This window comes from Strongylocentrotus purpuratus, unplaced genomic scaffold, assembly GCF_000002235.5.
Source record: "Strongylocentrotus purpuratus isolate Spur 01 unplaced genomic scaffold, Spur_5.0 spur5_scaffold_11, whole genome shotgun sequence".
Classification (NCBI taxonomy): Eukaryota; Metazoa; Echinodermata; class Echinoidea; order Camarodonta; family Strongylocentrotidae; genus Strongylocentrotus; species Strongylocentrotus purpuratus.
Window position 1 is genome coordinate 32,170,005 of NW_022145596.1, and position 27,876 is coordinate 32,197,880.

The 27,876-nt window shown below is 38.3% G+C and overlaps 1 protein-coding gene across 1 annotated transcript; it reads right to left on the bottom strand.

The window, feature by feature from the left end:
- Window positions 1-545: 545 nt before the first annotated feature.
- LOC115922134 (DNA repair protein RAD50-like) lies at window positions 546-21,357 on the bottom strand. Its single transcript, XM_030980234.1, has 7 exons — window positions 21,140-21,357; window positions 15,524-15,607; window positions 14,140-14,241; window positions 12,921-12,983; window positions 12,446-12,487; window positions 11,901-11,974; window positions 546-609 (listed from the first exon to the last, which is right to left on the bottom strand). The coding sequence occupies exons 1-7, from the start codon at window positions 21,266-21,268 to the stop codon at window positions 546-548; spliced, it is 558 nt and encodes a 185-aa protein (XP_030836094.1). The 5' UTR covers window positions 21,269-21,357.
- Window positions 21,358-27,876: the final 6,519 nt, after the last annotated feature.

The window sequence follows — 27,876 nt, forward strand, 5'->3', positions numbered from 1 at the left end:
AATCTAGTTATAATTGTGATTAAGTTATGTTAAAAAATCGATATTTCTCGGTTTCTTTTTTTCTAAGACGCACTGTATATATCTGTATATGTAGATTTCATGTCAACAATGTGTCCTATGAAAATTATGTTTTTTTAAATGGGGTTTAACCATACATATCAAAATGTGATAATAAATTTATGAAACTTTAATTTTGGTCAAAGCACAAATACATTTTTGTCAACATTTTCTATTTCTAAATTGTCTCCATGCTATGGGCAGTAACTCCTCCTGAGAATTTCAGTGGTGAAGTTCATATTAAGAATCGATTAATTATCCAGTATACTCTTTCCGGAACAAACACTAATAAATATATTTTAGCCAATTTATTTTAGAAAAAAGGCCTTGTGTCAAAGTATACGCATCTTGATAAGACTGAATTGATAACATGTTGATTGAGCCAACAATACAAAATACTTATCATGCACTAACACAAATAGTGGAAATTAAAGAGCATTAATGCCTAAAATTGAAATTTATCAAATGAAGTTACATTTCAAAATGTATTACCTGGTGGCAGCAAATATCTCATCAAACTTTCCTTTGAGAGTCTTCCCCTCACTGAGAGGCCTGAAGAAGAAGAAGTGAGAAATTTAAAAGAAATAAATCGTCAGAAGTAAGAAATCATGTCTTATTCGTTATTTCAGATAAAATACTTCAAGCTTTTAAATGTAGAAAGTATGGATACCTCCTTGATTTGACATAATTTTATTTTTGCTTTTATTTTGTGTTGGTATTTTTTTTATTTTTTTATTTCTTTATCTTCGTTTGAAACTTTTATTTATCAAGTAATTTGTACAGACATCATGATAACAATAATCATAAAAATCACTGCTCAATAATTACAAAAGGTAAAAACAGAAGAAAAACGTCAAACAATACAGAAATAGCGGGTAACACTTTCTTTTCTACCGTGTATATGATAGGATTATAATCAAAATACTTCTACCACAGGGGATCATTTGTTATAGTGCATTCCTTCAATCTTCTTCTGTTTTGCAATGTTAAGTTCTATGTATTTGGTGTTACTGATAAATGACGATAGCCCACTTAAACATGGTTTTGCGTTCTTGCATTTTTTGGCAAAGCTGTGACGAGTAGTCGGATGCCCGAGTACCCGCACGGTTCACAACTACTCGAGTACGATTTCTCATACTACGAATATTCGGCCGCAAAAAAAAAAAAAAAAAAAAAAATTGTCCAGGCCTACGCTTACCCATGCCAGGGAGAACGGCGACCGCTGACATGGTTCGGTTGGTAAAAATGTTTCCCAACTCAAGCACTTTCAAACTCACCACTCAGAAACTGGATCCAAATGTCTGGATTTCTGTTTGGACTCGGAGGAAAATGGATTATTCTGCCATCTTTGCTTTTTAAAACAGCATTGTTTACTGTTATTATTATTACTAAATTGGCGCCTTTAACTTCAACTCCAAATATAATTGCATGCGTTTTGGGATACTGCATGCTCCTGTGGTATGGTGGTGGCAAAAAAAAATATTTTTTTTTAAATAAATAAATTTAAAATTTTTTTAAAAAATTAAAAAACATGGCGTCCGAATATTTGAGTATTCCCTTGTAAGCCTGGGAGCCTACTCGGGTACCTCATTACACTGTTGTGCACAGCCTAAATTAAATAAATTAAATATATATATCTGAAAGATTAGCAACAAGTGATTTAGTAGCATCATATTGGGCCTTTTCCAATCTTTTATGAATCCAAACATAATTCTTTTCTTACTGAGATCTTCAAATTTAACTTTAAATTTTGGGCCAATATTATCAACAAATTCCTGTCTAAGCTTAGAAGCAACATCACAGTCATAAAATATATGAACAGGGGGGTGTTTCATAAAGAGTTTGTAAAGTTACGCTTGACTTTACGAACGACTTGTATATGAAGTGCCGGATAGGATGCCCAAAGTTTTTTCTGACATTTCCAATGACCTCAATTAAATTATGGCAAAAAGTATACTTTGCATTAAAATGGTTGTTATAATAAGAATTTTAATCTACATCTGCATAGTTCAACTTAATAAATAATAATCAATAATGACTGAGCATCCCATTTGGCTTTTCATATACAAGTCGTTCTTAAAGTCATGCGTAACTTTAAGAACAGCTTTATGAAACGCCCCCAAGGTGTTTCTAAAGTTGAATTACAAAAGGTACAAATCTCTGACTCAGCTAATTTCATCTTATACATGTGACAGTTTGAATTGGAAAACTCTCATTTTTACTTCAATTGTGCACTTGAAACAAAAACATGTTATGTCATCAGCATAAGCTGTGTATTTTATTTCCTTTCCCCCCACTTCAAAACCCACAATATTGCCATTATTTCTTACTCTATTCAAATATACTTCCAATCCCAAAATGAAAAACAGGGGTGCAAGAGGATCACTCTGTCTTACTCCTCTGCTAACTTTGAAATAACCTGTAGTGAAACAGCTACCGATATCTTTATATAGAATTTTAACCCACTGAATATGTGAGGGCCCAAAGTTATAGGCTTCCAAACATTGGAAAATAAATGAATGGCTCAATGAATCAAATGCCTTGGTGGGATCCATTGCCATTATTATACCTTGTAAATCCTCTTTTTCTGCATAGAACATGAGATCTGATATTAATTGAATTCTTTCTCCAATATATCTCTCTTTAACAAAAGCAGTCTGTTGACTGTTGATCAAATTTTCTATCACTTTAGATATCCTTTTTGCCAAACATGTAATTAGAAAGGATTTTTGCGTCAACTTTAATCGGAGTGATTGGTCACCAGTTACCAAGTTTAAGTTTGTCCTTGTTGGGCTTAGGAATTAATTTTATTACCCCTTGCCTTCGTGAAACTGACATACACTTGTCATTGTATGAAGCATTAAAAGAATCAATCATATATTTTGAAACCAAAGGCCAAAAAACCTCATAAAACTCTACTGTGAGGCCATCATTCCTGGTGTTTTATTATCATTCCTGGTGTTTTATTTTTTGCCATTTTGATCAGTTCCTCTTTTGCCTCATTGCATGATATAAAACCTTCACACGAGGCCGTTTCTGATTCTGTTTACTGTTCAAGTTTACTTTGACAAATAAATTCCATACAATCCTCTTGATTTATACAAATACAAATACAACCACCTCCATAGCAGCTGGGATATACAAGAGATTCGCTGGAAAAATAACAATGCTTTAATGACGTCACTATATGGACCAATTCTGCCCAAGCAGACGACATCCCATAAAGAATGAACATAATTGCAACGCTATTATTTATCAAATTATAACGAGTTCAGTGTATATAAATGTAATGGAATGTCAAACCATTCAAAAAGGGATATGACCTGATTCTGATAACTAAAATCTTTTGTTGGTAAATACACAGGATAGGGGTTAATTAACAATCAAAGAAACCCGACTTTCAAATTAAAAAACCCCCGGAATGATATTAAGGACGGCATTTGTTCCCTCTTGAAACGCCGAACATACCCCGGTGTTTGCAGCTGAATATACAATGGAGTCTTATTTTGTTTACAAGCGACAGATTCCTTTATTTTTGTATCGCTGCATTTGTCATCAAAATAAAACCATGTGCGGGGTATAGAGTGAGGCAATAGATTATACATTTGGCCTGACGGTAGTGAAGTAAGAGAAAGAACTCAAGAACGATGAAAACACAGGCACTGAAATGTGTGAGATGCCATGGGACACCTTCTGCTTGTGCAAATCATGTCCATACTGTGATCTCACACATCTCAGCAGCGTACGGAGAGCTCTTCAGGTGCTATGCCGGGCTGTATTTAAGCGATTTTTAATTTATAATAATCATTACTTTGAATGTTTCCAAGCATTGAATTTTGATAACCTTGTCGATTCAAAGTTTCAACTTTGCAATAATGAAAATAACGTTAGTTTTTAAAATCAACAAATATCTACTTCAAAAAACTCTACATGCACCCTGTCATTGTTGGGTGTGAAGAACTCCCCTGACGGGGGTTGTACTTTTTTAACTTCAAGATCTCACGAGAAATAAACTACACTCTTAAACAATCAGGTTATATAATCAATAACAATGATTTATCAAAGATAATCAACACAAATCATCACGGGTCGTATAATCGGTCGTGTACACATAATAATCATATGTTTCCGGAGGGAAAAACGCCCTCAGACGGCAAATAATATACATAAAAATAACAATGATCATAGTAAACGGAATCGTCTCGAGGGAACACCCCGGAAGTATAATCTCTGTCACGTTCAAAATTGAATACAACAACATAATCAAGCATAAAAAACAACAAATGTCAATCATCAAAATCAAATACAAGAAGGATCGTTAATTAGTTCAGCAAAGCATTCAATGAAAACAAACGATCAAACCAAATCAGCATTACCGAGGTCAGGCGATGACGATGCTGATGATGGCGACGAAACGATTACGAAGACGTAGACGGAGATGATGACGAAGACAGCGACGATGATGAAGACGATGACGATGGTCTTGTTAATGAAGGTGATGCGATGATGGTCATGAAGATAATGTCAATGATGTGGTGATGACGAAGACGCATTTAACAGCGCGATCAGTAGCACACCGGATGACGGTGAGGTGATGACGATGGCATTCATCGTGTCAGCACAACACAATGGATGATAGCAGTCAAAAAGATAAGGAGTCGTTGATGATGAGATGAGGTGATGACGATGGTGTTCATCGTGTCAACACAACAAAACAGATGATGACAAGGTGGTGACGATGGCGTTCATCGTGTCACTATGACGAAGCTGATGATGGTGAGGTGGTGACGATGGTGTTCATCGTGTCACTACAACGAAAAGTGTCAGTGGAAAAGACAAATCCTAGTATGTGCTAGTAAAAGCAATACAAGTCTCTCCACAAATGAAATATAAAAAGAGTCAAATGATGAACAAGCCACCCGGAAGAGGTCCGGGGACAAAGTCGTCGAGTCCACGTTGGACGAAAATTCGACCGGCACAGTAAATTAAAACACAGTAACGATCGACCTGTGTGTGCCGATAAAATTAATCCCTCTGATTTCCACATGGAAATGTCAGAAAAAGCCCTAATCGCTGGTGTAGCCAATTGGTTTAAACAAGCGCACATAATTAATATGCACGTATACACACTGTACATTACAATGACAAATTTACATAACGATAGAATATATTAACAAACCAGACAGAACCGGTTGGGACATGTCTGAAAAGCCAGACAGCGGACTACGCAAGGGAAATTAATTCTCCCTAGCCACCATCTTGGGAAAAAAGCAATTTGTATTAAACATGTGCAAATCAAAGCATAAGACGTTAGTCACTATAAGTATTACGCTAAGACTACGCGGGGGCATGACGTATCCGCGAGCCTTTGTATTCTATCGTTTTTTTAATGAGATTGCCGACCGAATTTGCTGCAGCTATCTCCTCCTGAACCCTCCCCTTTGGGTACCGGTGCCCGGTGCCATCGTCCGCGGGAGAGTCTACTCTGTGTTATTGGCTATACTCCGCCCGAGGCCCTCCTCCGTGTCGACGTCCAGGGCAAAAACAGACGGGATATGCATAATGCATGATATGCGTGACAACAGAGATACCTCATGCATATTCAAAATAACATCCGTATGAAAGAGACACACAACAGATGACCATCAACTCGCCTAATAAGGCGTAGCAAATTTATGTTGCAACGGGTCGGCTTACACCCTAGTAAAGCATCTTGCTATAGGATATGCTTTGTAGTAGCTGCACAAGCCAGGGAGATACACAGGGCTTCCCGTCGACGTCCAAACTTAGAGACCTATTTCCATCATTATTGCTGAGATTTTTATATAGTTTTCGTGAATGGAGGTATGAAATCAAAGCTTATTTTGTGATTATTACGGCCATATTTACTGAATTTTTATTATCATTTTCTAAAGGAAAGTTTTCACTAGAAAATAATTGGACTGACAGTTCAGTCGCAAGCTGCCTTCAGTCAAAACACATACAGTACACACAGTGCTGCTGCTGCTGTCGGCAGGAAAAACATGCATCACCATGCACCATTCCTACACGTTACATGCAGGCTCCAAGAAACGTTTTTCAAAGTGGGGGGGGGGGGGGGAGATCAGTTAAATCGCAGCGGGTTGAGTGTATATAGGCAGGGGCGTAAATCCCGGGGGGATGGGGGGGCTGCATCCCCCCCTGGCTTGAAGTAGGGGGGATGGCCTGTACAATCATCCTCCCCTGATATTACCCAAAAAAAAGAGAAAAAAAAGGAAGAAGAAGAAGAAAAAAAATGTGATTGTTTCAATTTCAGCATAATGCATGAGAAATGAGTTATTTTTTATGTATATATAACTGTATAGCCTACACGTATACAGTATGTCACTATCATTAAGAATAGTTGCGCGACGTGCGCGAACAAGCAGTTCATAAACTTCAGAATAATTTTTCGTTATTTTGCAAGGTATTATTATAGCCCAGACGTAAAGTGCGCCAGCGCGCGAGCGCTTAAAAAGTGCAATCATGTAGTAGATGCCCGGCTCCCCCTCCCCCACTTAGTGTTATTTAGGGTACGCGTACGCTCGTTCCCTCCCTTTGAAAGCATCCCCCCCCCCCACCCTATCTCAGGACTGCCAACATTTCTGAATCCCCCTTTCGCCGGCTTTTCGCTGGCTTTTCCTACCTTGGAGACCCCCTCTCCCCCCCCCAAAAAAAAAAAAAAAAAAAAAATCTGGAACACTGCTAAATGTACCACACCCCCCCCCCCCCACACACACAATTTCAGGTGAGCTCTAGTCGATCGAGGGGGACTGGGGGCCAATGCTTTTACTTTTCAAAATGAAATAATCCTGAATGAGCTTTTAAAGCTAGCAGGAATTTTAGGAATTTTATCCTGGGATTTGATCAATTTTTCTATGATATTCAAGATATTTTATGACCTCCTTTTTACATTTCTCAGGAGTCCATAGAGTGAGAGAAAAAAACCCACCCCCTTTTTAAAGAAATTAAGAGTCGAGAATGGTACAACGAATCGTCTTCTTTCTCTAATGATTTAATGAAACGTAAAAGCTTCTGCGCTTCGCGCGGGCGGGGGAAGGGAAAAACTGAATTCAGATGAGGATTAAAAGTCGAGAACGGTACAACGAATCGTCTTCTTTCTCTAATGATTTAATGAAACGTAAAAGCTTCCACGCTTCGCGCGGGAGGGGGGGGGGGGAAGGGAAAAACTAAATTCAAATGAGGATTAAAAGTCGAGAACGGTACAACGAATCGTCTTCTTTCTCTAATTCTTTAATGAAACGTAAAAGCTTAGGCGCTTCGCGTGGGAGAGGAGGGGGAACTGAATTCAGACGAGGATTAAGAGTCGAGAACGGAACAACGAATCGTCTTCTTTCTCTAATTTAATGAAACGTAAAAGCTTCCGCGCTTTGCGCGGGAGTAGAGGGGGGAACTGAATTCAGACGAGGATAAGGAGTCGAGAACGGAACAACAAATCGTCTTCTTTCTCTAATGATTTTATGAAACGTAAAAGCTTCCGCGCTTCGCGCGGGAGGAGGGGGGGACTGAATTCAGACGAGGATTAAGATTTGAGAACGGTACAACGAATCGTCTTCTTTCCCCAATGATTTTATGAAACGTAAAAGCTTCCGCGCTTTGCGCGGGAGTGGAGGGGGGAACTGAATTCAGACGAGGATAAAGAGTCGAGAACGGAACAACGAATCGTCTTCTTTCTCTAAAGATTTTATGAAACGTAAAAGCTTCCGCGTTCGCGCAGGAGGGGGGAAGGGATAGACTGAATTCAGATGAGGATTAAAAGTCGAGAACGGTACAACGAATCGTCTTCTTTCCCTAATGAATTAATGAAACGTAAAAGCTTCCGCGCTTCGCGCAGGAGGGGGGAAGGGATAGACTGAATTCAGATGAGGATTAAAAGTCGAGAACGGTACAACGAATCGTCTTCTTTCCCTAATGAATTAATGAAACGTAAAAGCTTCCGCGCTTCGTGCGGGAGTGGAGGGGGAACTGAATTCAGACGAGGATTAAGAGTCGAGAACGGAACAATGAATCGTCTTCTTTCTCTAAAAATTTAATGAAACGTACAATCTTCCGCACTTCGCGCGGAGGGGGGGGGAACTGAATTCAGACGAGGATTATTTTCGAGAACGGTACAACGAATCGTCTTCTTTCTCTAATATTGTTTGTTGTTTGTTCGTTTGTGTGTGTGTGCGTGTGTGCGTGTGCGTGTGCGTTTGTGTGTGTGTGTGTTGTGTGTGTTTATGCGTGCGCGATCGCGCGCGCTGGCGTAAATTAGTGTGGGCGTGTGCTCGGGCGAGTATGTGATGGCTATCGCCGATCATCCCCCCCACTCCACGGTACGGATTTACGCCCCTGTATATAGGCGTGTGGTCCACGGGTTTCAAGGGGCCATAAACCCCTGAAAGCTCAGGGGTTCTAGGCATTTAATTAGGGTCAGATGAGCATATTTTGATACTTTATTTGTGACACTGGCAGGTCACTAATTGGCTTGGGGTCCATACGTAGATTTGCGTAGTGTTGCGTACCAACTACGCCGGCCTATATGCTGAGGGACGCAAAGGGTTACGCAAGATGGACGCAAACAATTCAACATGTTTAATTTTTTCGCGTACTTTCGGCGTAGAAACTTGACACAGAAAGTATGCCTTTTTACGCAACACTGCGCTACTGTACGCCATGCCTACAGTGCGCTACCATACGCCAGATCGACAAAGCAGTAAAAGCTTTCCACACAGTAAGCAACCATAAGCAAACCTGTACGCCACCCTACGCATAACCTACGCAGGGACTACCAGTAGAGTTGTATTTTTTTTTTCATGAATGGCAAATAAAGTTCTTGGTGGTTTTAATTTAGAGAGTCTCTATACATCTATTTATACCCCTCGCCCCCCTCTAGAATCCCACAGATTTCCGCGGGTCCTGCTAGTATACATATAAAAGTTTAAAATCATGACTTTTGGTCACTACAGGTGCATAAATATTAACTATAACAAAGATTTTCTTGTATATTTCAACTTTGATACATAAAAAGCATCCTACTTTATCTTTGACCGAATCAATAAGTTTAATGTCCGAAGTTCTTCTCAATATTATACACATGCACTCCTATGCTCATGGATGTTCAGAGGCTGAATATTATGTTTGATCTGATTTGATTTCTCCACAAGATTTCGTCCTTTTCGGTGGAATGTGTTTCCTGTAATAGAATTACATCCTTTTTTAACTTTAACAGGAAATTGAAGTATCGCTTCCTGGTCTTGAAGTCCCTAATCCATTTATGTTATGCGTCATTAATTTAAAATCTATTATCCATCATGTAAGCATCAAATGTTGGTCCCACTATTTCAAACAAAAAACATAAACAGTTACAATAGAAAAAAATGCACAAAAAAGGTGTGCATGAGGTTGTTCCATCAGCCTCTTTTATCATACATGTAGCTCAAGCGATGCATCGCGTTGTGAAACTAGATGGAAGTTCGACTGCACGCAGTCGAAAATGATGCCTACGTCATAGAGCAATTTTACAAACCAAAACAGAAGCAATTTTTCAAATTCAAGTTCGATTTTAATCCATTAACAGGTTCTCAGAATATTGTGATTACTAGCTATTTCTCATATACTTGTATGGCCCTTTGACCTTTGACCTCATGACCCCAAAATGTACTCAGTTCATTGGCTCTGCAAGATACATACATTGAGCTAACAAGATCAAGAGCTATTTTTGCATACATAATGAGCCCTGTGACCTTTGACCTTTGATCTCGTAACCCCAAAATCTAATCAATTCATTGGCTCTGCAAGATACATACATAACCTAAGTAGGGCAGGAATCCATCAATCACTTCTTGAGATAACGAGATCACAGGCTATTTTTGCATATATAATGAGCCCTGTGATCTTTGACCTTGTGACCCCAAAATCTAATTAATTCATTGGCTGTGCAAGTTGCATAAATGACCAAAGTTTGGTAGGAATCCACCAGTCGGTTCTTGAGATAACACGATCATGAGAACGGGACGTACGTACGGACAACCCGATAACATAAATGATCCCTCCTTGTTCAACAAACTTAATCAAAAGTGTCTTTTGTTGCTTTATCATCTTGCTCTTTCCTTCATTGTTGCTTTAATTCTGTCTCTTTTTACTGAGGGTGTCTTTAACTTTCAACCTTTCTTATACTCCAATTCCTTCTGTGTTTGCTTGTCGCGGTAGAAGAGCCTTGCTGGATATTTGAAGTAAGCCCTTCCGTGCTCTTCCTTTAGCCTCTGTCTGGCATGTGACATCTTCTTGCGCAGGTCTCTTATCTCCTTAGGTAGCATTTCATCAATGAATATGGGATTCTCCTTATTCTCATAGACAAATGATTTGTTTTTTAGTAGTTTTCGGCACTTGCAAGTACGGCACTTCTTGTGGTATAACAATTGAACGCAACCATTATTGGGCGAGGAGCCCCTCTTTTAGATGACCACCAGTGCGATGTGCCCTCTCTATATGCAGGTCTGCCCCTGCAGATCCAGATGTGACTCTGCAAAAGGACTGGATCAGCCCTTCACAATTTTCTTTCTCACAGCCCTCAGGGAAGCCAAAGTATATACAGCTGAGCATCTCATTTCTCTAGCTGCAAGACTAACAAAACATTCCTTCATTCTTTGATTTTCTTTCTCAAGCACTTGAGCTCTTGTGTTGGTATTAGATTGTTGCTTTGTATTACTCGTTCGTAATCCTTTAATCATTCTGAGATGCATTGAACCACTTGATTGGTTCACCAGAGCTCTCAGTGAGAGATGTTTGGTAATGCTAATGTTCACATTTTGCAACAAATAGATATATACCAAAATAAATCATCACATTGAACCAATCAATTGCAGTTCCTTTGCAGTGATTGTTTTTCTATTTGAGGTGCTATAACACAAGTTCTGACGAGCATTGTATCTTCTATACCTATGTATGTGATTTTCAATGTTTTCAAAACAGATATATGGTGCCTACAAATGCTGTGAATTGTCTTCATCATCACCTTGCATCAGCTGCTGTTAAATTTCACATAAATCTATGCCTGTCTGTTTTAATAATAACATACTGGTAGTTACATTAAAATAGCACTTAATAATGTTTTTATGAGCAACAAAGTTCTTCAAGTCATTAGATTTTGAGCCACAAAACACATGTGAACACTATTTCCCTTTTTTTCCCAATGGGTGATGAGACATTTTTTTCTGCAACAATTGCTACAACCAAAGCTATAGGGGTACGGTTAGGGTTAGGGTTAAAATTGAGTTTACAATAACGTTTAGGGTTAGGGTTAGGATTAGTGTTGGTTTTAGTGTTGGATCCTGGCTTCATTTGAAGTTAGTTAGTGTAGGAAATTGCCATGGAGCAAATGCTGCCGGATCAGGTGACCTATGACCTCTCTATCATCTCTTTTGTACTAATAATAATAATAACAATACTCAGCCTTTATATTGCCCGAATTACAATTATGTCTCTAAGCGCTTCCAAATTTTGAGATTATTGTCACGGCTTTAGCTGTGCTGCCACTACAACGTTCTAGCATTTCAAGGAATTCATTCCTGCTAGGTACCCATTTACGTCACCTGAGTTGAGTGTGGCAAATGTAGATCAATGTCTTGCCAAAGGACAATAGTGCCGCAGCAAGACTCAAACCACGGACCTTGTGATCAACAGTCCGGCGCTGAACCACTTGACCACGACACCTCTACGAAGAGTGGCAAAATAGAGAGATTTGTCCCCTTAAATGGGATTTGAACCATATAATTTGTGACTAATCCAAGGGACCACAATTAGTGGAAGAAAGATAATCTTACCAGTTAGCGTCTTCCTGATGGCAGAAGATGACATTGCTAAGAACTTGTTTGGACACACCAAGACTCTCCACCATCTAGACAAATATCATCAAAATAATGGTGTCATAATGATGTCTTTTACATGAATTAAATCAACCCATGTTATAACAAAACAATCAAATCCTTCACTGCTTTGCAAAAGGAAAACCACCAAAAACAATCCCCCAAACCAAACTGGAATGAAGAAGAAGAAGAGGAAGAGGGAGAAGAAGAAGGAGAACAAGAACAAGAAGAAGAACAAGAAGAAGAACAAGGAAGAAAAAGAAAAAGAAGAAGGAGAAATAAGATGATGAAGAAAAATAGGAAGAAGAAAGAGGAATGAATGGAAGACAAAGAAGAAGACAAAGAAGGAGGAGGCGGCTGAGGAGGAGGAAGTGGACGAAGAAAACCCCCAGTGTGTATCAACTTACATGGAAAGACATACAGACACAAAATTCTGATAGCATCCATCATCACAAACAATTACAGTATCATAAAGATGGATGGAGAAATATGAATATTCTTACCGCTCGATCTATTTCTGCACATTTCAAACCGTTGCTGGGTTTCTGGAAATGTAGAAATGATATACAAGGGGAAACAATTAATGCTGAATTTGTCTATAATATGATCTGATGCAAATGAATAGCTCTAACAATGAGTATATTCCTTGGGTAACAGTAAAAGCAATCAATTAATGGACAGTACCATCTCACTATCTGTACCCTTCCTAAGTTATTTTCATGAAATGACTTGTAATCTTATACATGAACATAAAGAATAGAATGGCATTACAAGAGAAATTACACAAGATATATGTTCATTGCAACATACATACAAACTTTCAATAGAATAAATCTACACAGAAAAGTGATGTATGTATAAGCCTTTGCTTCACGTATTGAAAACAAATCTCAAGAAATCTACTATCATCCAAATAGATGTTGCTTTGCTATGCAATTCTTCAATATGTTTCTATACATATATTATTAAATATCTTACCTCTCCAAAGTTTTCCACTCTCTCAATAGTTCCTTCCAAAGACTTGAATTCAATTCTTTTTTCCTACAATCAAAGAGGGGAAATGGCATACCGGTATGAGGCCTATAAGGCGTTTAAAGGTAAAGATCAGTTTGGGAAACGCCCCCCCCCCCTCTCAAAAAATGAAATGGAAGCTCTGATTACCAATCATGTGAAAGAATATGTTTTGACTAATACGTAATTATACAAATTTTGCCGAGAAACTGCCTACTGATAGATATCGTGCAAGTGTCGCACACCTGTCGCGTAGTCCTATATACATCTTTATGTGTACAGTGCTTGTAACTTTACCAAAACTGGGCCAAATTTCTTATCATTTTGATGATTCCAGAACCTTGCAGTACACACCAATATGCTAGATGATCAACCTTTTCTGATCCATTCCACGTCTCTTTCACAATGCAATCGCATGACCATGACTGGTCTTTATCTTTAAAAAAAAGATGTTGTATTGCCCTATGCGACCGACCCAAAAATCTCGAAATCTAAAAATTTAACCGATTTTTAGGGAAAAAATGTTTAATGAATACAAAATTATGTATTAAAGCATTAAAAACTGAGAAATATCAGCCCAAAGAGGGAGAACGAAAGAAGGGAAAAAAAAAATCTGACCGACTGACCCATGTTTTGGCACCTGAAGGGCAATACATCAATTTTTTTTTAGGCCTAATGAATTACTTTTAGGGCATTAAATAGAACTTCATGATATGTAGATTCCAAATATATTGAGAAGAAACACATAATTTCCAGTGCACTTCATTTATGAAGCAATTACTACTTGATATCAACCTTTAAAACTGTCAGCATAGGCTTAATTAAACAGTTGTTTCAGCAAGACATTAAGTGGGATGCATGAACCCATCAATATATCCTCAGTACAAATGTCATAAGTTTTCAATGCATTTGCCAATTCGTAAATACTGTCTAATACGCATGGAAAGATAAAGATGATTTGTTCAAAAATATAAAACCAATCGAGACAAATGCTGGATACATGGAAGTATTAATTCAAGAAGGCAAACAAAAGGTATTCACGAAGCACCTCTATCACTTTGGCAGTGATTATTCTAAAATGTAAGAAGTGGGAGTTCTAAATGTTTAACAGATCTGTGGATATTTGTGGTCATTTGTATCATTTGAATCTGCAAACTAGTCTTTTACAAAGTGATATGGCTCTGACCTTTTTAGTAGCTAACATACTTCTGGTAACAACGACATCCTTCCCCGCCTTGTCTTTGAAACACAACTTGACCTGTGCTTTGACCTCTGTCTCATGAGCCACCTGATCATGTGATAAAAAATGACAGAGAAATAATAAAAAGCTAGGGTATAGCAACCAGGCATTCTTTAGAATCTTACACCTAATTAAGGAAGAAAAAAAGTTCAAATTTTCAGTTAATCTAAATAATACTAGAAAATAACACATAATAAATTGGCCTACAATACATGCATCTAATATGGCCTCTAAAGTTACAGACAGTTTTAGGTTTTCAACAATATTATCATGCCTGGCTGCAGGAGCTCTTTGTTGAATATGTGCAGCTTGAATACCTGCAGGCTGCATCTATGTGTATCACAATGATATATATGTGCAATCACAGTACATAGACATTTGTTTCAATATCACTTAATCAAAAATCATTATTATCAACAAAGGAAGAACATGTAATAGTATATACAGTTGTATAGATACTACAAAAAAGTATATAACAGTAGAAAAGAGAAAAGGCACAGGTCATGATTTATTAATAATAAATAATGCAGGGCTAATACTTCATATTATCAAATGTTAGACTACTACATGTAGGCTACAAAATTTTAGACTGGTTATCAGCAATACACCAGGCTTTGAATGACTGAAAAGCTGAAAAAACTCTCTAAAGATATCTTTCTCTCTTGAAATTGTTTTTCTATTATAAGCATTGTACATTTTGTAAAAATATATTTGTCTAATATTACGGTAAACACAAATAGGATCCAACTGAGAGAAAATACTTACACACAGCCTATGACAGTCAACACAGCCATTTTTTTTTTTACATCAAAAGAGCAACGATTCATGTAAGTTTAGATCCAATCTTTTTTTCAATTCAAAATATAGTCAAAGCTTAGAATCTAGACATTTAATAACCTATAATATTTTTAAGCAAATCATGAGCTCAGGTACGAGAATGATATTTTTAAAAGAAAATTGCTATGGTTTATTCTGGATTGTTTATCTTGCAGTAGATTGGTTGTTTGAACCAGTAAAATCAAAACAAATGCACAAAAACTTACTGGGCATCATCTTCAATAATAACCACAGCTCCCATTTGCACATCTTGACCTGTGTTAAGCACATGGTGTCGGGCCTACTTACCCTGATTTCCTTATCTGTCTACTCAGCCACTATACATTTTTTTAAACAAAATTGTTTGGCACATGTCATTTATTTGTAATCTTAAACATTCTGTGTACATGTAAGTTTCGTTGGATTATGTGAGAATTTATTTTCTATATTTACCAAAACTCAAGTTTATCTTTGAATAAGTGAACCTTTTTCTAATAGAAGTGTAATACTTTACCTTAGGGTCATGTATGAAAGGTGCTCCCTTTGCGCCTGGAGGGAATTCACCTGAACAGATGTATTTCAGGCATTCAATAATCGTCTGTCAAGATTGATAAGAATAGTTTATTTCATCATTACTTGCAATTACCTCATTAAATAATAATAACAGACCCAAGCTCATTATAATAATCATTATCACCTGTAGTATTAACTACTCTGATGTTGCATTAGTTTTAATAGAAGCAGAGCAAAGAGAGGAACAGGTCAGTGAGAGTTTGAGCAAAATCTGATTAGAAAATAAGAAAGTGTTTGAAGCTGCAATCAATCAAACACAAATTAGCAACTCTTTGAGGTACATGTATCTTGCGAGGCCCCTTCCCATTTGTTTTGTACTAAAAATATTCAGAACTTTCTATTTTCCCTAAATAAAAAATTCTGTACATGCATGCACCCTAAATAGTATTACTGAAAATATTTTTTCATACAACCCCTGTATGAAACAAATCTACTCCTTCATCAACAACTAAAAAAAAAAGATGAAATTTTCTGTACAGAGCAAATCAGAAAGGACCTTGCAAGATACGTCACATTGTTGCCAATTTGTGTTTCATTGATGACAATTAACTTCAAAAATTCATAACTTTCCTATTTTTAATCGGATATGGCTCAAACTTTCACTAATTTCTTTCTCTTGTTTTTCTGCTTTTACCAATAGCAGCTAATTATTAGGTTGGACTTCACCCTAAATGCTAAGTCCACTCCAAAAATAATTTGGTTTTAATAGATGCAGAAAAAAAGAGAAACAGAGCAATTTTGTTTTTAGTCAAATCGGAACTAATAAGGAAGTTATGAATTTTTGAAAAAGTATATAAAACTAAGGAACAATGGAAATCACTAATGCCCGCATCACACTGTCCCGAAGTTGACATAAGATGGACACATGATGAAGGTAACTTGAACTTCGCACAAAGATGGCCCCAAACTTGGTCAACAGCCAACCAACAGCCGAAGCAAGTACGATGCCTACAGCTTCCGATGGCACCCTAACCACACACGAAGGCAACACGATGATGTAAATTTGTAATAAGAAGTGTACCCACAGGCCACACGAAGGCCACACAATGGCTACATGACGTTGTATTATTAAAGAGTATTATGCATCTGAACTAGGTCATGAAGGCGTCACATGATCTCCGATGGTATGAAACCTTCAGCCGACGGTGGGAATTTTAATTGCTGATTGGAGATTAATGATGCTCAGAGCAGGGGCGTCGGAGCGACTTCCAAAGTGGGGGACGAGACCAACAAAAAAAGGGCACCTACAAAGGGAAATATACAATTTGTTAGACATTGGTATATACATGTACATTATGATTACATTTAAAATGGGATGCTTTCCATATTTGTTTCTCTTTATACATAATACAAGATATTGTTTAAGCATCATACTTTGCAGTTGGGTGTGATGGTCTGAATATTTACATGTGAGCGAGGACAATCTTAAAGATTTGTGAGGTCGCAGTGCGACAAATTACATCTTATAAAGAGAACTAAAACCAATCCTGAAGGGGTTTTACTCACATTCTCATAACAGAAGACTGAAAAGACCTTTGATGAGTGACATAGTTATGTCATCTATAAATGCGAGTGGAGTAGCGAGCGAGCTTTGGGGAAAATTGCCCCTAGTTACTTTAAATTAGAGGCACGTTTAAAAGGGAAGAAAAGGGGACACTTATCGAAAGGGATAAGCCACCTATTAGAAAAAGAAAAGAAACACGTTTTAAAGTACAAAGGGTAATTATCAGAGGTGAAAATGGGGCACTTCTTATACCTGAAAAGAGACACTCACCAGGGATTTAAAAAAGCACTTGTGAGAATGGTTGGTGGGCATTTGTCAACAAAAATGGGACACCCATCAAATATTGATAGGGGCATTCATAAGAGTTGAAAAGGGGCATTTGTGAAAAGGGGATATGTCCCTTATTAGAAAGGAAAAGGGGCACGTATCATTGTTAAAAAGGAAATTATCAGAGGTGTAAAGGGGCACTTATCGCACCTGAAAAGAGGCACTGACCAGATATGAAAAGAGACACATTTGATAGGTGAAAAGGGGGCATTTATGAGAAGGGGTAGGAGCTCTCTTTTAATGGGGGCACTTATCACAAAAAAGGGGGCACTTATTAGATTGGAAAAGGAGCACACATGAAAATAAAAGGTGCGCTTATCGGAGTTAAAAATGGGTAGTTATTAAAAGGGGAAGAGGCACTTTCTACAAAGGGCACTTGTCAAAGTTAAAGAGGCACCTCTCAATAGGGTAATTATCAGAGGTGAAGGGGGGCACTTACTAGAGATTAAAAAGGGCACTTCTGAGAATAAAAAATGGACACATAATTATTGCAAAGGAAATGGGGACTTGTCGAAGGAAAAGAGGCATGTGTCAAAATAAAAATGGCACTTATCATATGGAGAAAAGTAATAGGGGCACTTTTTAAGGTAAAATGGGACTTTTTCCCTGGTAAAAAGGGGCACTTCTTACTAAGTTATAGGGGCACTTTTCCTATGTAAGAAGGGGCACTTTGGGGGTACTGGAAAAAGCCTGTGGCTCTGAGGCTGGCTTTTTTTATGGAAAACGCTTGAGCTACTTAAATTTGGCTGTTTCCGCCGACACCGTGATCCCATCGCGATGTCATCGTGCTATAATACGATGGCTACACGATGGCATTGCGAAGGCTTCACGTAGTTGTGTTGCCTTCCGAAGACAATTAGGCAGCTTCTTTTTTCCTTCGTATTGTCTTCGTGAGGCAATGAATGCCCGATGGCAACATAGACACACGAATGCAACATGAAAATGAACGTTCGTAAGGTCTTCGGGCAATTTTTTGGTACGCCAAAGATTTTGCCAACGCTCACGAAGTTGCTGCCGGAGCCTGAAAAATCCATCGGCGGTCATACGATTGCTTCAGATGCCCTCACGAATGGCCTGATATGTTCTCCCGTAGTATGGTGGTGGCAAAAATTAAAAATTTTAAAAATTAAAAAAAATTTCCCCCAAAAACATGGCGTCCGAATATCCGAGTATTCGTCTGTAAGCATGGGAGTGTACTCCAGTATCTCATTACACGGTTATGCACAGCCTTAATTTTTATCCCATTAATTTCCCTTTTTATCCCCCAAAACATGATTTCCCCATGCCTTTGCCCAGGTTACAGGTATATGATTTATATCATATTGCATGCATGACATTTCACAAAATCTTTTATGCATTTTAAAGAATCGATACTATTTTCTGAATATATCATGTAGCCTATATGGGCCCACCAGGGGACACCCTCCAACCTCAAGATTTTGATTCTGAGACAAAATAAATCTTATCAAAAATATATGGAAAGTGACAACCATACAAGTAAAGCCGTGGAGGTTATGTGCAAAAAACTGCTTTCTGTTAAACAAAAATATGAATTTGCGAAGAAGCCTTGAATAGAGACGATTCACATTGTGCAGCTTAATGGCCGCTCGCATGTAACGCTATCATGTCACACACTTGTACTCCCGTACGTATACGTTCGATTTGAGAGCGTGCGTAGGCGCCGGTGTGCATTATCGATATTAGTAGGGGCTTTTCGTTTGTGTGGACGAGGACCGCGTCAGACACCCGTCCTGTTCACTACCTTAGAACCCTTTTTGTTTTTAGTCGACACCCGTTCTCTACACGATGACGTAATGCCCCCCGAACGCGCTTATTCAATTTCTCGTTCTTTCACTTCTTATGTTATTCTTCGTTTATTAATCTATTATTTTCTCTCTCTATTTTCCTTATGTCATTCTTTGTTTTTCCTTCTTTCATCTTCTCTTCTATCTTTCCATTGTCTATTTTCTATCATTTTCTCTTTCTGTCTTTCCTAATGTTATTGTTTGTTGTTATTATTCTATCATATTTTATTTCTATCTTTCCTCATATTATTCTTTGTTTCTTCCTTCTATCACCTTTTCTTATTCTTTGTTTTTTATCGTTTACTTTTCTTCCTACCATTATTTATGTTATTCTTTGTTTTTCTATTATTCATCTTCTCTTCTATCTTTCCATTTTCTTCTATTTTGTATCACTTTCTCTTTCTGTCTTTCCCTATGTTATTCTTTGTTTCTTTCTCCTATCATCTTCTCTTATGTTATTCTTTGTTTTTTAGCATTCTATCACTTTCTCTTTCTGTTTTTCCCTATGTTTTTCTTTGTTTCTTTCTTCTATAACCTTCTCTTTCTGTCTTTTCTTATGTTATTTTTTGTTTCTTCCTTCTTTCATCTTCTCTTATGTTTTTCTTTGTTTTTATCATTCTATCACTATCTCTTTTTGTCTGTCCTAATGTTATTCTATGTTTCTTCCTTCCATCACCTTTTTGAATTCTTTTTTTATCAGACTTTACTTTTCTTCCTTCTATTATTTATGTTATTCTTTGTTTTTCTATCATTCATCTTCTCTTCTATTTTTCATCATTTTCTCTTTTTGTCTTTCCTTATGTTATCCTCTGTTTTTCTATCATTCATCTTTTCTTCTATCTATCAGTTTTCTTCTATTTTGTATCACTTTCTCTTTCTGTCTTTCCTCATGTTATTCTGATTCTTCCTTATAACCTTCTTTTTCTGTCTTTCCTTACGTTATTCTTTTTTTTCTACCTTCTTTCACCTAGCTTCTTTTATGTTATTTTGTTATTTTTTGTTATCATTCTATCAACTTTCTCTTTCTGTCTTTCCTTATGTTTATCCTTTGTTTCTTCCCTCTATCATTTTCTCTTTCTGTCTTTCCTTATGTTTTCCTTTATTTCTTCCTTCTATCATCTTCTCTTATGTTATTCCTTGTTTTTATCATTCTATTACTTTCTCTTTCTATCTTTCCTTATGTAATTCTTTGTTTCTTCCTTCTATCATCTTCTCTTATGTTATTCCTTGTTTTTATCATTCTATTACTTTCTCTTTCTATCTTTCATTATGTAATTCTTTGTTTCTTCCTTCTATCGCCTTCTCTTATGTTATTCTTTGTTTTTATCATTCTGTCACTCCCTCTTTCTGTCATTCCTTATGTTTTTCTTTGTTTTTATCATTCTATCACTTTCTTCTTTCTCTCTTTCTTCATGTTATTCTTTGTTTTGTCATTCTATCACCTTCTCTTATTTTATTCTCTGTTATTGTCATTCTGTCACTTTCTCTCTTTCCTTATGTTATTCTTTGTTTCTTCCTTCTATCACTTTTTCTTATGTTATTCTTTGTTTTTTTGTTATCATTCTATCACTTTCTCTTTCTGTTTTTACTTTCTGATTAACGCTGCGATGTAGCAAGATGACGTCATTTAGACGACGGGGCACTAGTTTTCTGACGAACCTCAAATCATTGATAAACGATTCACAAATTTGGCCCGACGACGCCAGATGACCCGATCGACGCATGCGCAAATCGCCGAAATTACATCACATCTTTGACGTCGACTATGTGGACATGAAAAACAAAAAACCCTAATAAAATGCATTTTTCTAGGGATATCTGTCCAACTGACGTCACTGCCAATTATCCCGTCACACCTGCCCACCCATCATCACCACAGCCACAGGGCCAAGTGACCATACAAATTTTACAAATATAATACCGTTTTTCCTGCTCCATTTTGTCCCATGATGATGGTTAGAGGGTGGAAGAACTGGATGACTTGACGGTCACCATCATCTTGTCCAAAACCTCTGATTCCTTGAATGCTCAATTCCTCAACAGACGCCATAATTCTGACAAATCGACTTCCTTCGTTCGCATGCACCGTGAAGACCAACCCGTGGAGCAAACATCATCCACGTATTTTGCATTGCGCGGGTATACGTTTTTTATGCTTTTAAGCTTAATCTATTTTCAGACTCTGGCGCTCTAATTTTTTACTTAAAATAAAAGAATAATCAATTAAATGTAATATCATTAGACTTTATATTCCTATTCAAATATTTCAATAATTAAATAATTATCTTTAAAAAGATATCACAAAATAAAATTAGATTTTACCATTTCAACATTTCTTGTTGTCATCAATCGCATCTTGATAGAGACTGTACGAGATTGGGGGGAATCCCCACCACTAGCATGATCTCTACGGGAAAAAAAAACCAATACTTCAAGCGGCGTGAAGTTGGTTGGAGGGGGTGGATATTCGATATTCATATTCAAAATTGGTGGGATATAATATGATATTCGTGATTCAATTAGTCTGATGGCATTACCGGGGCAAATGATAAATGTGGATTTGATTATAACAGCTAATTGGGTTCAAGGTTTCAAGATTATTTGTCTTTCTTCCAACATGAATGTAATACAATTTAATAAATGTATAACATGTGACAGATTTCATTAAAGGAACATTTATAAGGAACAAGTTCATATAGTGCAACAATAGTGAAATTAAATAGAAAGATGAGGAGACCTTATAAGAAAAGCTTCACTTGTAAAAGTCAGGTCCCTCAAAGCAATATCATTTTGTTTTAACCAGCCTGGTTATAAAATATACATGTTGTAGAAAATTAATACAAAAAATGTTCGTCAAAAGTGCTTGAGTACAAAAACAAATAACACCGTAAACATGTTTTAACCGAATAATGAAAAAGGGTGGGGAGAAGAGACTATGTACAAAAGGATGATAAGAGTGATAAAAACATGGGATATAGAAATGGAAAGAGGGATGGGAGAGGGAGGGAGAGAGAGAGAGAGAGAGAGAGAGAAAGAGGGGGAAGAGAAGGACTTATTTTCACTGAAAGTATGTCCCTCCTCTCTGAAGATTTCAGACAAAATGTAGCTCAATATTTATTGTTTCTTCTATATTTTAAATGGAACAAGGTAGATGAGAATGGGTTCCTCTGTCAACTCATTTAAGAGATTGTTTAAACAATTCTTTTTTATGTAAATGTGTTCATGTTTATTCAGGACCTCATGGAATACCACTACTTATTGGTGAACGGGCTACCCTGCAGATTAGAAAGAAATAATAACAAATAAATCAAGCATTACCAAAATGCGACATGATTACGTGATTGTTGATGATCCTGGTAATATCTTTGATGTATATTATTCTTTAATCAGTGAAAATCTTGCTCAAAATATTCCTGCCGAGTCTGAAAAGCAATTTGCTAATTTTGTTTTAAGTACTCCGGAACCTGATTCTATCTTTTTTTACCCCACTCATAAAAGTGAGGTTTTAGATAATAGTCTTGATAATAAGAAAAGATAATGTATTCTCGGACTGTTTCTTTTTTAAAGAATAATAATATTTTTTTCATAATTTGGTTTCAGAGAAAAATAAAGCACTACTCATGCTTTATTGTCATTTGTTGATGAGGTGGCACATGCTATTGATACACCTTTACACTACGGTGGGCATATTCCTGAACTTCTCCAAGGCCTTCGACACGATCAACAACAATATGTTACTTCATCAAGGCCTTGGAGTGGATCCGAAGCTACCTTTCCAATATAAAAATATATAATGTTTCCTTGAATAATGTTTAACTCAGAATTTCATAATATTAATTGCGGCGTCCTCTAAGGTAGCATATTGGATCCACTCTCATTTATTCTTTATATAAATGATTTCTGTAAATTGTCTGATTTTATTGTCATTCATACTATTTGTCGATGATACTAAAATAAGCCGCATCACCCCACCCTTGTAATACATGCAGTGGCGGATCCAGGGGGGGGGGGCCCGGGGGGCCCGGGCCCCCCCCCCCCCCTTGAGAAAAAAATCATGTAAAATCACGTGATTTTTACCTTTTTTTGGGGTTGGGCCCCCCCCCTGGCGCTCAAGGGGGGGGTGCAAATTGAAATTTTTTTGAGGATCAAAAAAAAAAAAAAAATGTGCTCACTACCCCCCCCCCCCCCCCCCCCCCCCCCCCCCCCCCCCCCCCCCCCACTGAGCGAATTTTTGGCCGGCGCGTTTTTCAAATTTTCGGAAGCAAAAAAAAAAAAAAAAAAAAAAAAAAAATTGTAATCTGTACCCCCCCCCCCCCCCCCCCCCCCCCACTGAGCGACTATTCGGCCGGCGCGATTTGAAAATTTTCGGGAGCAAAAAAAAAAAAAAAGTTGGGCCCCCTCCCCTAAGAAATCCTGGATCCGCGCCTGAATACATGCAGGCCCCGCTCAATGTTTTTCAAAGTGGGCGGGGGGGGGGGGCTAAAGTGTTAACGATCAGGTAGAGTGTAGCATAAGTTGACGTGGGGTCTAGGGGCAAAGCCCTGGTCGGGGGTTCAAGATGTGGAGCTCCTGGAAGCTCAGGCGGTATGGTCATTTAATTACGGTCAGATAAGCATATTTTGATCCATTATTCGTGACACTGGCAGGTCACTAATTGACGTGGGGTCAAGGGGACTGAGCCCCCTGAAACTCAGGGGTTTTAGGCATTTAATCACGGTCAGGTGAGCATTTTGATACCTTATTTATGACACTAGCAGGACACTAATTGGCGTGGGGTCCAGGGGGCGGAGCCCCCAGAAGCTCAGGGATTTTTATGCATTGCAGTAAATTACCGTCAGATGATCATCTAGGGGCCCGACTTAGGGCCCTTGGTTGGGTCCAGCGGGCAGAGCCCCGGAAGCTCTGGGTTTTTAGGCATTTAATCACGGTCAGATGAGCATATTTTGATACCTCATTATGTTGTGACACTGGCAGGTCACTATTCTTTCTTTCTTCCTCTCTCTTCCTATTTCTCTTTAAGATACTTTTTCAAATGGGAGGGGGAGCTCGAGGCCCCCGAGCCCCGCCGTTCCGTGGCCCCTGACATGTTGGCCTCTCAATAAGCATATGTTTTGCCTGACTGTAAATTTAGGAATTTGTCATTTTCCAACAAAGGCATAAAAATGTTTAATGTACTCAAAAAGTGAGGAAAAATCTCGGAAAATTATGTCATATCAGCATTATTTGTTAACCACCGGTATGGAATTAGAAATAAACCACGTTTAAATTTCATTTCCCCCAATCTCCCTCCCCTATCAGTACACCAGTGCCCCCCCCCCCCCCGATCTACATCTTGTTGGCGGGAAAAATCACAACTGATCTCCCCTACCTTTCTTCTTTCTCTTTTATTTCTTTCCCTTTCTCTCCTCCTTCCCTTTCCCTTCTTTTCCTTCTCTCTCTCTCTCTCTCTCTCTCTCTCTCTCTCTCTCTCTCTCTCTTTTTGCGGGGGGGGGGGGGCAAGGCCCGTTCGCCCCCCCCCCGGATTCGCGCCTGGCCACGATCCAGTGTGCCAGCAGCGCGCATAATTATCGTTGATTGCCCGCAAGAAGGCCAAAAGACTATAATGTAAATGGTAAAAATGGCTTTCTTACATGCATCCGATACAATTACTGTCCACGGTACATCTGCAGACCCCCTACCCCCCCCCCGGCCTCCAGTCTCATGTTAATCCAGGTTTTTTTTAAATTTATTTAAAAAAATGTTAATCCAGGTTGATAAAGGGCTCAATATATTATATACAAGCCCTACATCAAGATTTGATAAGGTTTTGTTTCATGGTATGATAATTGTGACGATAACAATAGTCACATGAATTTGTATTATAAGCAAGAATCTCCAGACCCCAAAACTAACTAAAATGAATGAAAATGTGCTAAAGAGTGATCTTACCCCCCCCCCCCCCCACCTACTGAACGAAATATCGGTCGGCATAATATTCCTATTTCTGGGACAAAAAAAAAAATGTGCTCTTGTATATGTGACTTCCCCGCCCCTACTAAACGAAATGTCGGTCGGCATAATTTTCCAATTTCTGGGACAAAAAAAATAATATGTACTCTTACCCGCCCCCCCCCTCCTTTTGGCTTCAAAAGGGTCCCAATTGGCCAAAATGATGGGGTTCAAATTTTCAGACCCCTCCTTCACTTCCTGGGGGGGGGGTGGTCCAAAATGGCTTATATAAAGCGCAAAAGCGAAATTTGGTGTCTTCGGGAAAATTTGAACCCCATCAATTTTTGATAGCTTGGACCCCAGTGAATCCAAAAATGCAACAAACAAAAAAAAAGTCCTACGAGATCTGTTTCAGTGCCGACATACCGTACCACATATCCCAACAATTTTAAACTGCTGATTTCTTTTGCTGATATTTCCGGAAGGTGAAACTTCGAGAAAATTTGCCAGCCGACCAATTATTGTATACGTAATGGTGACCAGCATTGACGTAGTGGGGGGGGGGGGGGTTGAAGGGAGTGGCGATTTCCCCCTCCCTCCTCCGCAAGAGCCGAAGCTTCGACGTTTTATTAAATTATCAGAGAACGAAGACGATTCGTTGTCAGTGGCGGATGCAGGAATTTCTTACGGGGGGGGGGGGCACAAAATGGCAAGGGGTGAAATCAGTATCGTACGCAGGATTTTTTCATGAGGGGGAGTTAAATTTTTTAAATCGGGCCGAAAATTTCGCAACGACTCAGCCGGCCGCTGAATAAGCGGGGGGGGGGGGGGGGGGGGGGGGGGGGGGGGGGGGGGGGAGGGGGGGGGGGGGGGAGGGAGGGGGGGGGGGTAAGAGCACATTCGTTTTTTGTTTTTTGTTTGCTCCCGAAAATTTGAAAATTGCGCCGGCCGCAAATTCGCTCAGTGGAGGGAGGGGGGAGTGAGCCATTTTTTTTTTGGGGGGGCGGGGACACGTGCCCCCTGTGCCCCCCGCCCCTGGATCCGCCCCTGGTTCTCGAAAATAATCCTCGTCTGAATTCAGTTCCCCCCCCCCCCTCCATGCAGCGCGGAAGATGTTACGTTTCATTAAATCATTAGAGAAATGAAGACGATTCCTTGTACCGTTCTCGAAAATAATCCTCGTCTGAATTCAGTTATCCTGAAAATTCTAAACCGCTGATTTCTTTTGCTGATATTTCAGGAAGGTGAAACTTCGAGAAAATTTGCCAGCCGACCAACTTTAGACATCTCGCCGACTTCAAATTACTGCATTGATATAGTACTAGAGGATCGAGCAAGAATACCGACACAGCTGACCCGACACAGCAACATATATACAGGGGCGGATCCAGCCGGCGGCAGGGGGGGGGGGGGCAATTCGTGAGAAAATATTTAGCGGCGAAACAGCCGGCCGATAATTCGCATAGTGGGAGTGGGAGGGGGGGGGGGTAGTGAGCTCTAATTTATTTATTTTTTGCTCCCGAAAATTTGAAAATCGTGCCAGCCGATAATTCGCTCAGCCCCCCCCCCCCCCCCCCCAGGATCCACCACTGGTGTCCAACAATTTTTCACAAAATAATTAAAATTTCTTTTGTGCAAAATGTATGACTCTGGAGAGTCTTTGCATTTTAGAGTACCTAGATAAGATAATATGATTTCCATAATAGTACTCTTATTATCTTAACCTGTTTATTCACTCTTTCAATTCAATGGACTTGAATATCTCTTATACTATAATTACTTTTACCTCATTTATCTCAAATCTGTTTTTTTTTTAAGAGCACCTAAAAAGATTGTAAAACAAAGATGTTTTATTACTATTATCATGATGAAGTTTTTATCGTTATGCACGTAATCAAGAAACTAAGGAAACCTGTTTACGATTCTATTCCATATGGTGTTTTAATTATTATGATCAGAAAAAATTGATTGCCGTGCACTAATAAAAACCCCAAGGTCACCTGTTTACGATTCAATTCCATATGGCGTTTTAATTATTATGATAATCAGAAAGGTTTGATTGTCATGCACATAATCAAGAACCCAACGTAACCTGTTTACAATTCTACTATTCCAAACGAAACGGTGTTTTTATTTTAGCTTGTTTTATATGCTAAGGAGTATAATCAATCCATCGGAGTGAAAACATGATTGGAATTAGTACATACAATCCATGATTGTGCAAATCGATATCTGGGGCAGGCAACGTGCGGCCAGATTTTAGCTTTATATATTCAAACAACGTTTTGCGTAACTTTTTAAAGTTTTGTTAACAAAAAAAAACCTATAGACGCACTGTATATATTTGAAATGTTGGTTTATTTTGCAGAAAGAATATCAACAAATTGTTGCTGAGACATGTTAGAAAAATAAATGGTCTAGTGGAAAAAGGAATAGATTACACTTTTCTGCTCATTATTGAATACAGGGAGGGAAAGTCCACCCTGATATTAAGTTAGCTTCATTAGAAGCAGAACAATAATTTGGGTTTTCTGTTGTAAGCAGAAAATCTAAATCTTGTATTCTTTCATCAATTTTCGATTTTAAACGCATTTGTTTTGAAAACCCTTGCAGAAATATGTCTTAAATTAAATCCTCTTTCACATTATAATACAATTTGAGTCAAATTTTGCCATCAAACTTTTGGGGCTCCCAACGCTTAAGAGGCTCTACAGTATTTACATATCTTTC

Bases quoted from the DNA above. Each gene is read 5' to 3' on its own strand.
- LOC115922134 (XM_030980234.1), bottom strand. From the start codon at position 21,268: ATGGCGTCTGTTGAGGAATTGAGCATTCAAGGAATCAGAGGTTTTGGA. The intron at 15,608-21,139 runs GTATTATATTTG...CAATCTTGACAG, and splicing joins AAAATGGAGCAGGAAAAACG to ACGATTATTGAATGCCTGAA. The intron at 12,488-12,920 runs GTAAGATATTTA...CTACATTTCCAG, and splicing joins GAGTGGAAAACTTTGGAGAG to AAACCCAGCAACGGTTTGAA.